Raw genomic sequence first — 14,441 nt, 5'->3', positions numbered from 1 at the left:
GCTGGGGGTGTGGAGTCTGCTTAGGATTCTCTCAGCCCCTCCCCCACTAAAAAAAGGGGGCCAGAACAAATTTCTCACTAGCACAGCTAGTGTTATTTTTGTTATTAACAAGTCAGTTAAACCTTAACTAAAAACAAACCACCTAAGCAGGATTTGAATGTGGCTCCAAAATAGGATCAGAAGGCGGTCTGTGGTAGGATAAAGAAGCAAAATTGATTCACGAGAGAGTCTGTGTTTCGAGGAAGACCAACAAGTCCGAACTTGGACAGCGTCTGTCTAGCTGCACTTTATGGAGGCACTGAGGCTGCTAGGTCTCAGCAAGGACAACCCCACTACAGGCAGGGCACTGGGGCTGGGTCCTCTCTCTCTCTGACCCACTGGGAGGACACTTAGCAAGGGTGTGGCTCATGGGAATTCCCAAGAGCCACCATACAGGCATAAGCTCCTGGCCACTCAGCCCACTATTCTGCCCCAGACCACATCTCCAGGGGACCGGGTATGGGACAGCACAGGGTGGTGGCCTAACCTTGGAAGGTAAGAGGCAAACCACAAAACATCCACATCTGTCCTGGTAGATAAAGACCCACAAATGTTCTAAAACATCTTAAAGCTACAGTATTTATGACTTGTAGCTTACATTAATCGCCCGTTGGGGATATAAAGCTTCACTGATTTTGTACCAGAATGGGGCACCGTTCTGTTCAGGTACGCTAAACCTGCCTCTTCCAAAGCTCACTGGACCACCTTCTAAGTCTGCAGTATCCACAATGAACTGCCCAAACCAGCTTGCGCAGCCCTTCTCCTTCACGACTTCTGCCTCCCAGCCCTCCTCCTTCCAGATGACAGCCTCCATCAGATAGGCCAAACTGATAAGAATAGCCTATTACAAGGCATGATTATTTTAATTAGTCTTCCTTGGACCTTATCCAAACCCTCTACAGCTTCCTTAGGATAGTATAAAGACTTCAACTCTGAGTCCGAAGAGCCAAAATGATCTTGGGGAAAAAAAAAGAACAAAGTTGGACGACTCACACTTCCTGATTTCAAAACTTACTACAAAGCTACAGCAATCAAAACAGGGTGGTACTGGCATTAAACACAGACACATAAATCAATGCAACAGAAATGAGTCCAGAAACCAACCTATACATTTCTGATCGACTGATTTTTGACAAGAATTTCTAGACTGTTCCGGGGTGGGGGGAAGGCCTAGATTTCAACAAATGGTCCTAGACAACTGGATATGCAGATGTGAAAGAATGAAGTTGACCCTTACTTCACACCACATGTAAAAATTAACTCAAAATGGATCAACAGCCTAAATATACAAGTTATAACTTATATTTTAAAACTTCAAATTAGAAAATAGGAGTAAAGCTTTATGACTTTGGATTTAGCAATGGTATCTTAGCATACTAAAAGCACAAGGGACAAAAGAAAAATAAACTGGTCTTCAACAAAATTAAAACTTTCCATGCCTCAGTGGACAGTATCGAGAGAATACAAAGAATAGGAGAGAATATCTGCAAGCCATATATCTAATAATGGCCTAGTACTCAGAATACATAAAGAACTCATAACTCAACAACACAAAACAATTAAAAATGGGCAAAGGTCTTGAACAGACATTTCTCCAAAAAGGATACACAAATGATCAACAAGCACATGAAAAAATGCCCAACATTATCTCAAATGCAAATGAATTTTAAATGCAGAGTTAAATCAAAACCACAATGAGACACCACTTCACACCCACTAGGAAGTTCATAAGAAAAAGAAAAAGAAAAATACCCAGCGTTAGTGAAGACTCGGAGAAACAGGAACCCTCATACATTGCTAGTACACCACTGATCATAAAATGTTTTGCTGCTGCAAAACATAGTTGATGGCTCCTCCATAAACCGAATGTTGAATTACCATATTACCTAACAATTCCACTTTAGGTATACATTCAAAAGACTGAAAACAAGTGTTCAAACAAAAACTTGTACATGAATGTTCATAATAGTACTATTTATATAGTCAAAAGGTAGAAACAAACCAAATGTCTACCAAATAACGAACGGAAAAACAAAATGTGGTATATTCATACAATGGAGTATTATTTGTTCATAAAAATGAATAAACTATTGATACACACTACAATATGAATGAACTTTGAAAACATGATCTTTTTTTTTTTTTTTTAAGATTTTATTTATTTGACAGAGAGACACAGTGAGAAGGGAACACAAGCAGGGTGAGTGGGAGAAGGAGAAGCTGGCTTCCCGCCAAGCAGGGAGCCTGATGAGGGGCTGGATCCCAGGACCCTGGAATCATGAGCTGAGCCAAAGGCAGACGCTTAATGACTGAGCCACCCAGGTGCCCCTAAAAACACCGTGTAAGTGAAAGCAGCCACATACTGTATGATTCCATTTATATTAAATAACCAGAAAACACATTAGTGGTTGTCAGGAGCTGGGTAGTAGAATGGGAGGGAGGATGGGAAGTTACTGCTTAACGGGTTACCAAGTTTCTTCTGGGGTAAAGAAAAAGTTCTAGAACCAGACAGTGGTGATAACATTATGAAGGTGTTTAACACCACTGAACTGTCCATTTTAAAATGGCTAAAATGGTAAATTTTCTGTTATCTGTGTTTTACCACAATTTTAAAAATACCACATCTTTCAAAAACAGTATGTATAATATAATATCGATTATGAAACAAAAACATTTAAACACCTCACACATGCATAGGGAAAAAAAAAACAAAACCCTCTGGATGCCTGGCTCAGTTGGTCGAGCACATGACTCTTGATCTCGGGTTCATGAGTCTGAGCCCCAGGTTGGGTACAGAGATTACATACATACATACATACATACATACATACATAAATGGGGGTAAAAAACCCTGGAGGTCTAGCGTTCTTCAGACTGTATTCTTCCTGAATCCCCATGCTCTCCAAGATATCCCAGGAATCTTTAAGCTTACAAGGGGGAAGCCACTGCCCTGTGCTGCTTCGCCATTTTCTCACTGGTGTCCAGCACAGTGCCTGGTAGATAACACTGGGTTTAATACATCTCAGCCTAGTAACTGGAGAGGGAAGGGGGCTCTGCCAGAGTGGCTTTTATCTGCTATACATATGTTTCTACTGTTTATTCTTTTTTTTTTTTTAAGATTTTAATTTATTTATTTGAGAGAGAGATCACTAGCAGGGAGGAGAAGGAGAAGCAGGCTCCCGGCTAAGCCCATAGTGGGGCTCGATCCCTGGACTCTGGGATCATGACCCGAGCTGAAAGCAGATGCTCAACTGACTAAGCCACCTAGGCACCCCTCTACTTTTGTATTCTTTAAAGAGTTGCACTGCTTTAAAAAGACAAAGAAAAAAGGTAACTACTGATCTAGACAGTTACCAAAATGTTTAGGAAAATCCTGAATCAGGTTAAAAAATGGGAGGTGTCTGCCACTAAACTGTTACAAAACAGAGGTCATGTTTGGTTCCCCTGATAGGGGTGAGGGGGGACAGTAACTGGAAACTGACAATGTGCCAGGAGCCAAACCTCTAACCTAAGTAGAAACATCATGTAATGTTGGAAGTAAAGCAATCAGATGCTACTGGTCGGTTAAAAAAAAAAAGACCCAAGTTACATTTTCACCCTTCACAATCATCAAAATTAGATTTTTTAAAAATATCTTAAAAATACATTAAAACCAAACCAAACCAAACCTCTCAAGTATCCAAAAGCCAAAATAAAGTCAAGTTTTACATGTGTAGTTGGGTGGTACCTAAAAAACCAAAGAATGTACTGGTAAAACACACTTATGAAAAACATGTAAGTGACTTAATAAAGGAAGCTGTTTGTATGAGGGGGGAAAAAACCCAGAGACTTAACAATAAGACACTTGATAAGCTTGGTATTTAATTCCAATCTGGGAAAAGGTCTCGGAATGGGGTTTGCATAAGAGAAAGGTGTTTGAAAAGCCAGCTCCACACTATCTATTCTACCAACTGCCTTTCTGACATTCTACTTGGAGACAAACCCAACCCCAGAGAGCTGTTTAAACAAGTTCACCCTTAAGCCTCAGGTCTAGAGAATGAAAGCTTTGTTCTCACTCAAAAGAGACGTTTGATGTTTATGCTAAGGAGACCTGTCATTGCAACTTAATTTATGGCTGACTGTAAGTACCTGAATATCTTAGCAAGGGCCCACCTGCTGCCCGGGAGAATGTCAAGGTAAAACTGGAATGAGTGGTGCCTTACTACAGAGGGTGCCCAGTGTTCCCAGGACCTAAGTGTACGGACTCAGCGGTCATATTCAGACTATCTAGGAGTAACTTGGTATTTCTCCTTTACTTACAGTTTATAATGAACATGTAAAATCATTCTGCTTTCTCTCTTTGTTGTATTTAAACAGACATATTTGTGGCTCATTAGGGCAGGGGAGGATGTTTATGAGTGGTATTTTATATTTGCTTCCTGACCTATTTACCATCCTATGGATGAGTGGAGAAGAGACAGTGTACGTCACAGTTTTGAGTGAGAAGAGGAATAGGAATGGTTTCAGGCAACTGGGACAATGAAGGAGAAAAAAATCAGCCAGGGCTGAGAATAAAACTAATGAGGCTGAGATCAAGTGCATTTGGCTGGAATAAAATGGGTAGGTGGTAGAATAAAACAAAGATGAAAGTGGTGAGGTAGGAAGAGAGCTTATCATGTTCTAAGTAACTCACAAATGTTTGAAGCATTTTGAGTGACAAGGATTAAAAACTCCATATAGAGGAGAGACTGAAAGTACAGCAGGACAGAACTGGAACTACTTACCTGGGATGTTGCTGGGAGGATGGAAAAGAACTGAATGAATTTAATTAAACAACTTATTAAGTACTTAAAATGTAAAAGGCTCTGTGACAGGACAAAGCCATAGAAAGAATAAGCCAGTTCTGAGCATCCATTTTTAGGGGGCAGAGGCTGGGAGAGTGGGAGGAGCAGATGGACCAAAGAGAAGAGCAGAGAGGATGGAACCATGGACCAGGGGAAGGCAAGAGGACAAAGATGGTCCCACACTGGAGGATGGTCACTTTGGCTAAGACAAGGCTGAGGCCAAGCAAAACACAAGGCATATTAGGTCCATGGTGAACGGACAGATGCAAGGTCCCAGCCAGAGACAAGGATGGTAAGGGAGATGAGACCAGATCAGACGCAACATGATGCCAGGCTAAGGGGTCTGGGGTTGATCCTGGAGGCCACATGAAAGCACTGGAATCATGAGACGCGGGGCATACCCTCCAACGTTAAATCCAGCAACACAATGGATGACAAGGACGACAAGTGGGAGACTAGAAACAGAGGCTGGTTAGAAAATTACTTTCACAGTCCTCACAGGATATGGTAGAGTACAGGATTTACAGCACATGCTTTGGGAGTCTGACAGACGTCGAGCCCACCACTGAACCTCACCGTGCCCCAGTACTTCATCTGTAAAATGGGGATAAGACTGCTCAAAGCAGCTGCAGAGAATAACTGTCCTTGGCATCATACCTGAGTATTTAGTAAGCGTTTAGATGCCTTTATTACTACTGTCATCCACTGCATGAGAAGAGTCTAAACTCTTCCTAGTCTTGTGATTGTTTCAGCAAAAAGAAGAAAAGTCCTTTGTGTGTAAACTTTTTTTTTTTTTTAAGATTATTTATTTATTTATTTATTTGAAAGAGAGAGAGAGAGAGAGGTCATAAGCAGGCAGAGAGGCAGGTGGGGGAGGGGGGGAAGCAGACTCCTTGCTGAGCAGAGAGCCCGATGCAGGGCTTGATCCCAGGACCCTGAGATCATGACCTGAGCCGAAGGCAGAGGCTTTAACCCACTGAGCCACCCAGGCGCCCCTCTGTGTAAACTTCTTAAGGGCAGGGACAGGCTTTTTCCTCAGTATCTCTCTCACCATTCAGCTTGCTCCTGGATGTTAGAAATGAACACAATTCAATCTTATGGACCACAATTATAAAATGTAATATACAAATGTACACCAAGACAACACATGAAGATCTAGGGCAAGGCAGGTTCACCATGACTACTTAATAAAAAAAGATACGCTTCAGTTCAGATTCCTCAGCTCAAACACCGTAACTACCTAAAAAACTTATCTCCAAAGTACCCACAGTCTCTCTCCTTCACTCACTCACAACTATCTAGGAAAAGGGAACTGGCAGTAGGTGAAGGCCATATGTAGTCAAAGGACTTTTCACATGCAAGGTCCATCAATAGCATGGCTGGGTACCAGGTCTCAAGCCTCCCTGAGCCTATCTTGGGTAGTTAGTTCCCTTCTTGCTTTCCTTCTCCTCATATATCTGAGCCAACACACACACACACACACACACTCTCTCTCTCTCTCTCTCTCTCGGGTAGTTCCCTTCTTGCTTTCCTTCTCCTCACATAGTCATCTGAGCCAACACACACACATACACACACACACACTCACCTTCACTCACTTTAAAAAACACCACTTATTTACTATCTCAGTTTCTATAGGTCAGAAGTCCAGGCCCAGTGTGACTGGTGCTGGCCAGGGCTGCCTTCTCCTCCAAGGCTCGGACCTCTTTCAAGCTCGCTGGTTGTTGGCAAACTCCACTACCTTGTGGATGGAGGCCTGAGGTCCCCTTTTGCCTCCTTGCTGACAGCCAGGGACCACTCTCAGCTCTCAGAGCTGGCCCACAGTTCTAGCCATGTGGCCCCCATGGGTAGGTCACACATGGATATTTACTTCTTCCAAACCAGCTGGAGCATTTCTGACTTCCTCTTTTGCAATCAGCTGTGAAAACTGCTTTCAAAGAGCTACCTAGTTAGGTCTATCTCCTTAGCTGAAGACGGACTGATTTGGGACCTTAATCACATCTGCAAAATCCCTCCAAGGCATGCCTAGATTGGTGTTTAATAATTGGAGGGTGGTATAATCCAAAGGCAGGAGGAACTCTTGGGGGTAGGGAGCAGAGGGTGGATGGTGGTAGAAAGAATCACCTTATATTTTATTTATTGCTTATTTCACCTGCCAGAAAGTAAGCTTCACGAAGGAGGCATTTGATGTCCTTTTGCCTACTGTTGTATCTCTAGCACCTATGACAGTACCTGGCACATAGTAGGTGCTCAATAAATATGTGTTAAAGGAATCTTTAGATCACTATATATCTACTTAGATCACTACACATCTATATATCACTAACACCACTATATATACATACCTATATATATTTACTTCAGGTGACTATATTTACAGGCTAGAAATGGGACCTCTCTCTATATTCACATTCTGGTTCAGTGAAACGATTTAGGAATCCTTGGAATTCCATATAATTTTATCCCTGCCACAATGATCTGTATGGCTTTAAAAAAATACAGGTGATCCTCATTTTTCACAGATTCCATTTTCATTAAAGTTTATCTGTAACCCCAAAATCAATACTCTCAGTGCTTTCATGGTCATTCACAGGCATATGCAGAGTGGTAAAAAATGTTAGTCCCCAATGCACATGTCCCCCGCTGATGGTGAACAAGGGGACAATGCTCTGCCTTCTTGTTTCAGCTTTCATACTGTAAGTATGTGTTCTTTTCATAGTATACTCTGTGCCATGCTTCTCACTTTTTTTACACTTGCCTGTTGGTGGGTGGAAATTTTGCTGTTCAAAATGGCCCCTGAGGGGCCCCTGGGTGGCTCAGGCGTTGAGCATCTGCCTTCAGCTCTGGTCATGGTCCTGGGATCAAGCCCTGCATCCAGCTCCCTGCTCAGCAGGAGGCCTGCTTCCCCCTCTCCCACTCCCCCTGCGCTCGCTCTCACTGTCTCTCTCTGTGTCAAGTAAATAGAATCTTCAAAAATAAAATAAAATAAAATGGCCCCTAAGAATAGCGCTAAAATGCTCTCCAATATTCCCAAGCTCAAAGAGACAGTGATGTGCCTCGCAGAGTAAAATACATGTTATCAGGTAAGTGTCACTCAGGCTTGCACGATAGTGCTGTTGGCCTTAAGTTCAAGGTTAATTAAGCAACAATATATATTAAATAAGGTGTCTTTAACCAGAAACACACACATAGCAGGGTTATGTACTGATCTGTCAATGAAAAGGTGGTGACCACTGGCTCACAGGAACCTAATCCCATCTTTTCCCTAGGAGCAGTGGTTCGGTATTTGCTAATCCAGTGTTCCAGGCAACTTTAAGTACCACGAATAGTGACACTTGACTATATTAGCCTCATTTTACAGATGAAACAATGAAGTTGAGAGAGATGTGAAATGTTAGCGCTCAGCACATTGCAGCACATCATTCTGTTTTATTTTCTCCAGAGCACTTAAGACTGAGAATTGTGTTTACTTATTTATCTTCAGTCTGAGCCACTGCTACTCTAAGTTCCATGACAGTTAGGGACTTAGGGATTTTTGCCCATCTCATTCTCTCAGGGTTATTTCCCCAAGCCAAGAACCATTCCAGGCACATACCCAACCTAATGAATAGAGAAATCTCCTACATGCAATTGTACAAATATCAGGGGTGACTGACACTTTAAAGGGAAGGGCAGTTACTTTCATTATGTTAAAATCAAAATATTTAGTAAGACAAATGCAGGCTTAGGATGAAGTGGAGAGAGAAGAAAGAAACTAAAAAGATCCCCAGAGCTGCCTGAGGTGGCACTGTCTCCAAAACCCAGACAGCAGGTCAGATGGTCTGGGACGCAAACTCCACGGCTCAACCAAATGCTGGCAGCTCTACTGAGTAAGGGAAAGACAGATACACTCTGAAATAGTATTTCTGCTTGGTGTTACATTTATCCTTGATGGAGAAGCCGGCAGGCAGAGAAACTAGGCAGGAGCAGGGATGGTACCTCCAGGAGCCAAGCTCAGGTCAAGCCACGTGTGCAAGAGACACTGAGAGCAAAAGCCTGGAGCAGGTAGGTAGGTATCTGAACCTGGCCACGAGAGGCGGCGTCTACCTAGGGGGAGAAATGCAGATCAGACTGCGGGTCTGAGGAGCCCATTCCTTCAAAGGCTTCAGCACTCCCAGTCAGGGCAGAACTGATGGGCTACGGATGCTAGCAGCACTTCCAGCGTCAGAGGGGTGGATGAGAAAGAGGACTCTAGGATTTCCTTTTCATAAACACAGAAAGGAAAATGAGATAAGACCCTCTTACATCAACTCCTACTATAACAGACAAATAACACAAGAATTCAAGACAAAGAGGTGGGATTCCAGAATTAATGTTCACCGCTGCCCCAAGCAAAAATTGAACAGTAAACAATAAGGATTTCGAAATTAAAACAAAAGAACCACTTCGGTATTCTAATTTAACCTTCAAAAATAAAGAAGATCTAAAGCACCATGAACTGAGAATTCCATTCCACCTCAACACCCTGTACTCCTGAGTTATTATGAGAGCAGACGGCAACGCAATTCAACTCCTGTTCCAAAATGCAACAAGCAACTTCGACAGGACATGCCGAAAGCAGCAGCACGGCTCCTCAGCTCCTCACTTACTGATTCATATTTTGGTAGCAAGGTTACAATTAGCTCACCGGTGGAGAATAAACCTATTTATAACATGGCAGTCCACCTGAAAGACACAATCCTCTAAAAAGGTTTTTAGAAGAAAATGAAGTGCAGTTTCTTCCTGTGCTGATTGCAGATTCCCAAGGTCCTTTCGGATGAAGTCCTCAGTCTAACCTTCCTGTGTTCACAGGCACCATTCCAGCCACCTCTCAGCCTCCATGTTCTTATGTAACATTTACATAGTGCCATAAACATACTCAGAGTTGCGTAAGAATTAAAACGTTGCCAAACCAATAAAACCTAAAGCAGGTCACTCCCTCCAGACTGTCTTTGATTAGCACAGGTACGCGGCCCGGTCTACGATGTAAGAGCCTGTCAAAAGACAGAAATTAACTTGAGGAAATCTGAAATGGTCTACAAAAAAATGCACAAATCAGAAGAAATTAACCACACTGTGGCCTGCGGTGCTTCTATCAATCCCAAGAGTATGTTAGTCCATTCTATAAGATAAAAAGTAACCCAACATTGCTTGTTCCCTGAAGTCAGAAACTGTGTCTAAAAATACCTCCCAGCCAACTGGCTATCAGTAAGTTAGTCTCACAAATGTCCCAGTAAGAACTACAAAGGTTATTTCCTTACTGTACAGAGGGAAAACTGAGGCAGTCACAGAAAGGTTAAGCAAGTGACTTGTTCAAGGACAACCTGTAAGGGAGCAAAGTTCTGGGGCTGAGATCTGGCTTCCTCCTTCCATCTGGCTCCAACCTTTAACCAGAGTAGCCATTTTATTATGTTTTAATCACATCTGTTCCAGGAGCTCTTTTAACAAAATCAACCAGAGATTCTCTTTCTCTCTACAAGAGTTCACTTTTACTGTACTTCAAATCCATGTCCACTCAACAAAATTATAAGACTTGGCCTAAAATTATATTTTTAAGTCTGTTCACAGAAATCTAAAATGTTCCTTTCAGAACCTCAAACGTCTCCCTTGTTCCTTTTGTCTTAAGAAATTTATGCCATGTTCTCCCACTACTAACTAATGCAACTTTACATTTTTAAATACTGATGTGAAAATCCCAAAGTGAGACCTTAAAACCAGTTAGTTATATTTATCAAATGGATGCTGCTTATAACATGGCACTCATTCTCCTTGTCACTGGCCTTTTACTAAGCTGCAGCTAATGCACTAATAGAACACCTATCCCTTGTTGCCCTCATGTCATGTCCAAGTACCAGCTATCAGAGTTGCCTGGCTCAGCCATTCCTTCAGCTCACCTAGGGGAGTACAGAGAGGAAGCTCAGGGGAGGGAAGCAATCAACTTCTTGTTAATCCCACAGCCTCTATTTTCCCAGAACTGACGTTTTACTTTAAGCCTTTTGCAACAGTGGTCTCTGTAGCATGCACTATTGGCAACTACATGTGTCCCGGAAAAAACTGTAGCGTCTGGCCAAGAAGTTTAAAGGCCTTCGAGAATGTTTGCTGGACACACAACCTAATTTCCAATTTACCAAAAAAAGAAACTAACTCCCTATTATGCCCACCCATCCTCACCCTAACAAACATCCATTTTAGGAAGGTTACAAAAAATGAACTCTGCCCTATTCAGAACCAGCTGGATTACCAATTAAACATTCTTAACTAGGCTCACCACAAGAAAAACCCCAGACACTACACCCAATCAACAGGGAAATAGCTGTTTAAAAACCTAACTGTATTAGGGACAGTATAAAAAATTCTATGGAAAGAATGCAAAGATTTATTCAGACACATAGAAAATGACAAACCTGACGGCTGAGTCTCCTTATTTACTATCCTACTAGAGAAATAACATTATGTTACACATTCCAAAAACATGGCCCATAATAAGGCCCAGCAGACATTATTCACGAAAAGCACGATCTTACCCCAACTGTCAGTCCCTGTTCGTAGACCTTCACATGTTTATCAGACCCCACGGCATATTACCCATGCACAGAGCAGCAAGACCTAGGAACACACACGAGGTGCTTAACAGAAGCATTAGCCAGTGAACAAAGACCCCACTGCACAGGCTACACCACTGGGAACAAATATCAAAGCTGGAGATAATGAACTTGTTTTTGAGACTCCAAAGTAGGATGATGTCTTTTCTTGTTTGTCTGGTTTATTAAAGAAGCCTGAACCCACCTGAGAATCATTATTTTTAGTGGAGAGGAGAGCCACAGAACACACACTTGATCTCCCATAGCTGGAAGGTTAGGGGCTGCTGAGAAGTCAAAGCCCAGGCTTTGTACATCGGGAGCGAATACAATCCTGATCGTCTCTCCCAGATCCATCTGTGGGTCAATAATCACTTCAATATAACTGCCAAATATAACCTTCATCTTCTCCCCCAATGCCAAGACACATTTCAGACGAGTCTCTTAAATGAAATATTTTGGGGTTTCATGTGCTCTTCTTAGCCCCCAAAACCTCATAAACAACACACCCAGTCGAGTGTCCCACAGAGAGGTACCCACCTCTATAGGGAGAAGGGTGGGGGTGGTGTCAGGGAGCAGAAGGCTGTGGGGGCTGGAAGGTAAGGGGTGTGTGAGGGTGGGGGAGTGCGTGGGGGGCAGGGCTGGAAAAAGGGATCGTGTGGGAAGGTAAATAAGTACTGACCAAGGGCCGGGAAGTCGGTCCAGTGGTGGGATCTTTAAATAATCTTGGGGGTTGGAGGGAGGTTCTAGGATTTCACCTGAAAGGCATCCACAAAGTGATTAACTGAATGGGCCCCCTGGGGTGGGGTGGGGGAAGCGAGGTGGAAAGCAAATACACCTAGATGCAGATTAACCGTTCTGGAACCAGGTTTCCTAGGGTTAGAGAGATTCCAAAGCCAAGCTCCAAAAACGTTTAGGGGCCTGTTGGTCTCGCTTCCTCCAAACAGCTTCCACAGGGCATGTGTATGTGGGGGGGTTCTGCCCCATTGAACTCAAAGGGGCTGCGCGAAGGGGAAATGTGACTCCCTTTCCCAGAACATTAGGGAGGAAGCAGAGGGAAGGAAGGAGACACCCCAAATGCAGGTCCTGAAGGAAAGGTTAGAGACCCCTTCCCCTGTCATCTGAGGTGCGCAAGGGCTCGCAACATCAGGATACCTCAGAGAAGCAAACACCTATCGCCTGAACCCCTCAATCTTGGCGGGAGAAAAGGCGCCCCTCAAGAGCATCTGGAAGGAGGGAATGAAGACCCCCGCCCCTGGACATGCTGAATGGCAGAAGCACGGACCTCCGAATCTCAGGGAAGGGAGCTCGCACTCCCCACTATGGAACAAGGGGGTGCTGGGAGTGCGACCCTGAGAGCTCCCCGAATCCAGTTCCGCCTGGAAGACGGCTCGGGTCCCCAGGGGCCCCGCGTGAGCTCGGTCCCGGCGGGGCAGCCGCGCCTCGGAGGTCTGGGGACGCCGACCGCGGGTCACCCCGACTCCTCCGCGCCCCCCACCCGGCCATATTGTGCGCGTGGGGAGGGGGCGCGCTGTAGCCAGGGGCCGCGGCTCGAGGCCTCGCCCTCGCCCGGCTCTCTCCATCCCGGCCTCCGCCCCCCGGCCCGGGACTCACCCTGGATCCCCCGGGGCCCGGACCCGCCGCTGCCGGCAAGCAGGAGGACGACAAGGGGGAAGAAGGAGGAGGCTCTGGCCGACTCCGCCATAGTAACCGCCGCCGCCGCCGCCGCCGCCGCCGCCGCCGCCGCCGCCGCAGCCCAGCAGCGCCCAGCGCGCGCGCGCGCGCCCCCGGCGCCTCCCCTCCTCCCTCGGCCCCGCTCCCGCCTCCCTCTCCTCCGCCCGGCGCCGGCACGTGCGCTCCCGGCCGAGCCGGCGCCGCGGCCGCCGCGCGCGCCCCCGAAGGGCGGGGCCGGGTGCGCGCGGGCGCCCGCCTTAAAGGGGAGTGTCCCTGTTAACCGGGTGGGAGGGGCTCGCGCCTCGGCCACCTCACGGGTGGGTGCCGAACGCTCAGCTGAGAGGCCCGGGTCTGACACGCGGCCTCCACCCTGGCCTGCACCCCGCCCCGCGCACAGTTATCAGCACCCACCCCCCTCCTCCGCATCGAATGCCATACGGGTCGCGTGCGTGTGTTCCTGTTCCCTCCATCCCCACTGCTTCGCCTCAAGCCCCCATCACGTCTCACGTCCCGCCGGGGTCCTCGCAACCCGCCTCCCTGTCCCGCGCGGCAGGCTGCGGCAACCTGTGTGATCACATCCTGGGGTGCCCCTTTGCAGAACAGAGTCAGGTTTTTAATGCTAGCGCTCAGTCTTGGGGAGGGTGCTGCGGGAGGCACTCCCATTCTGCTGTTTACCTTTCGGTAAACAGTTTGATATTGTATATCAAATGCCTTAAAATATCCATACCCATGGGCTGGTATTATTCCTTGTCTATCTTCCAAGAAATAATAGATGAGGACCAATATGTATGAAAAATGTTAACAGCTGCATGTTTATCATCATAAAAAGCTGGACCCTTAAGGAGGCAGTAATAGAAGACAAATAAATGATGGCCCATCCATGGGATGGAGCATTATTTAGTAATTAAAAATTATATTTATAAAAACCAATAAGGTGAGATGTTTGTGAGATAATGTTAAATGAGCAAGCAAAATACCAAACTATTTACAGTATTATTCTAATTTTGTTGATAATATATAACTGTATGGGGAAAAGACTGGAAAGGAATTACCCAATATTATCAGTAGTTATTGCCAGGATTTTTTTATTTTATTTTTTTTACTTTTCCTTGAAACACTTCAATGTTTTCTAAATATTTTACAGATGAACAAGTGTTACTTTCAATTTTAGAAAAAAGTACTTAAAGAAGGTTAACTGGGGGCGCCTGGGTGGCTCAGTGGGTTAAGCCTCTGCCTTCGGCTCAGGTCATGATTCCAGGGTCCTGAGATAGAGCCCCACATCAGGCTCTCTGCTCAGCAGGGAGCCTGC

The 14,441-nt window shown here is 45.1% G+C and overlaps 1 protein-coding gene across 1 annotated transcript in view; it reads right to left on the bottom strand.

The window, feature by feature from the left end:
• The window catches only part of LOC111157829 (activin A receptor type 1B), a 33,487-nt gene extending 20,319 nt beyond the window's left edge, over window positions 1-13,168 (bottom strand). Inside the window, exon 1 of the mRNA XM_022519502.1 lies at window positions 13,073-13,168. Within this exon, the coding sequence (XP_022375210.1) occupies window positions 13,073-13,163 (91 nt within the window). The 5' untranslated portion in view covers window positions 13,164-13,168. The remainder of the gene's footprint in view (window positions 1-13,072) is intronic.
• Window positions 13,169-14,441: the final 1,273 nt, after the last annotated feature.

Source organism: Enhydra lutris, unplaced genomic scaffold (assembly GCF_002288905.1).
Source record: "Enhydra lutris kenyoni isolate GAN:26980312 unplaced genomic scaffold, ASM228890v2 scaffoldscaffold56, whole genome shotgun sequence".
NCBI lineage: Eukaryota > Metazoa > Chordata > Mammalia > Carnivora > Mustelidae > Enhydra > Enhydra lutris.
Note: the sequence above shows the minus strand (reverse complement) of the source record. Positions and strands in the feature narration are given on the sequence as shown.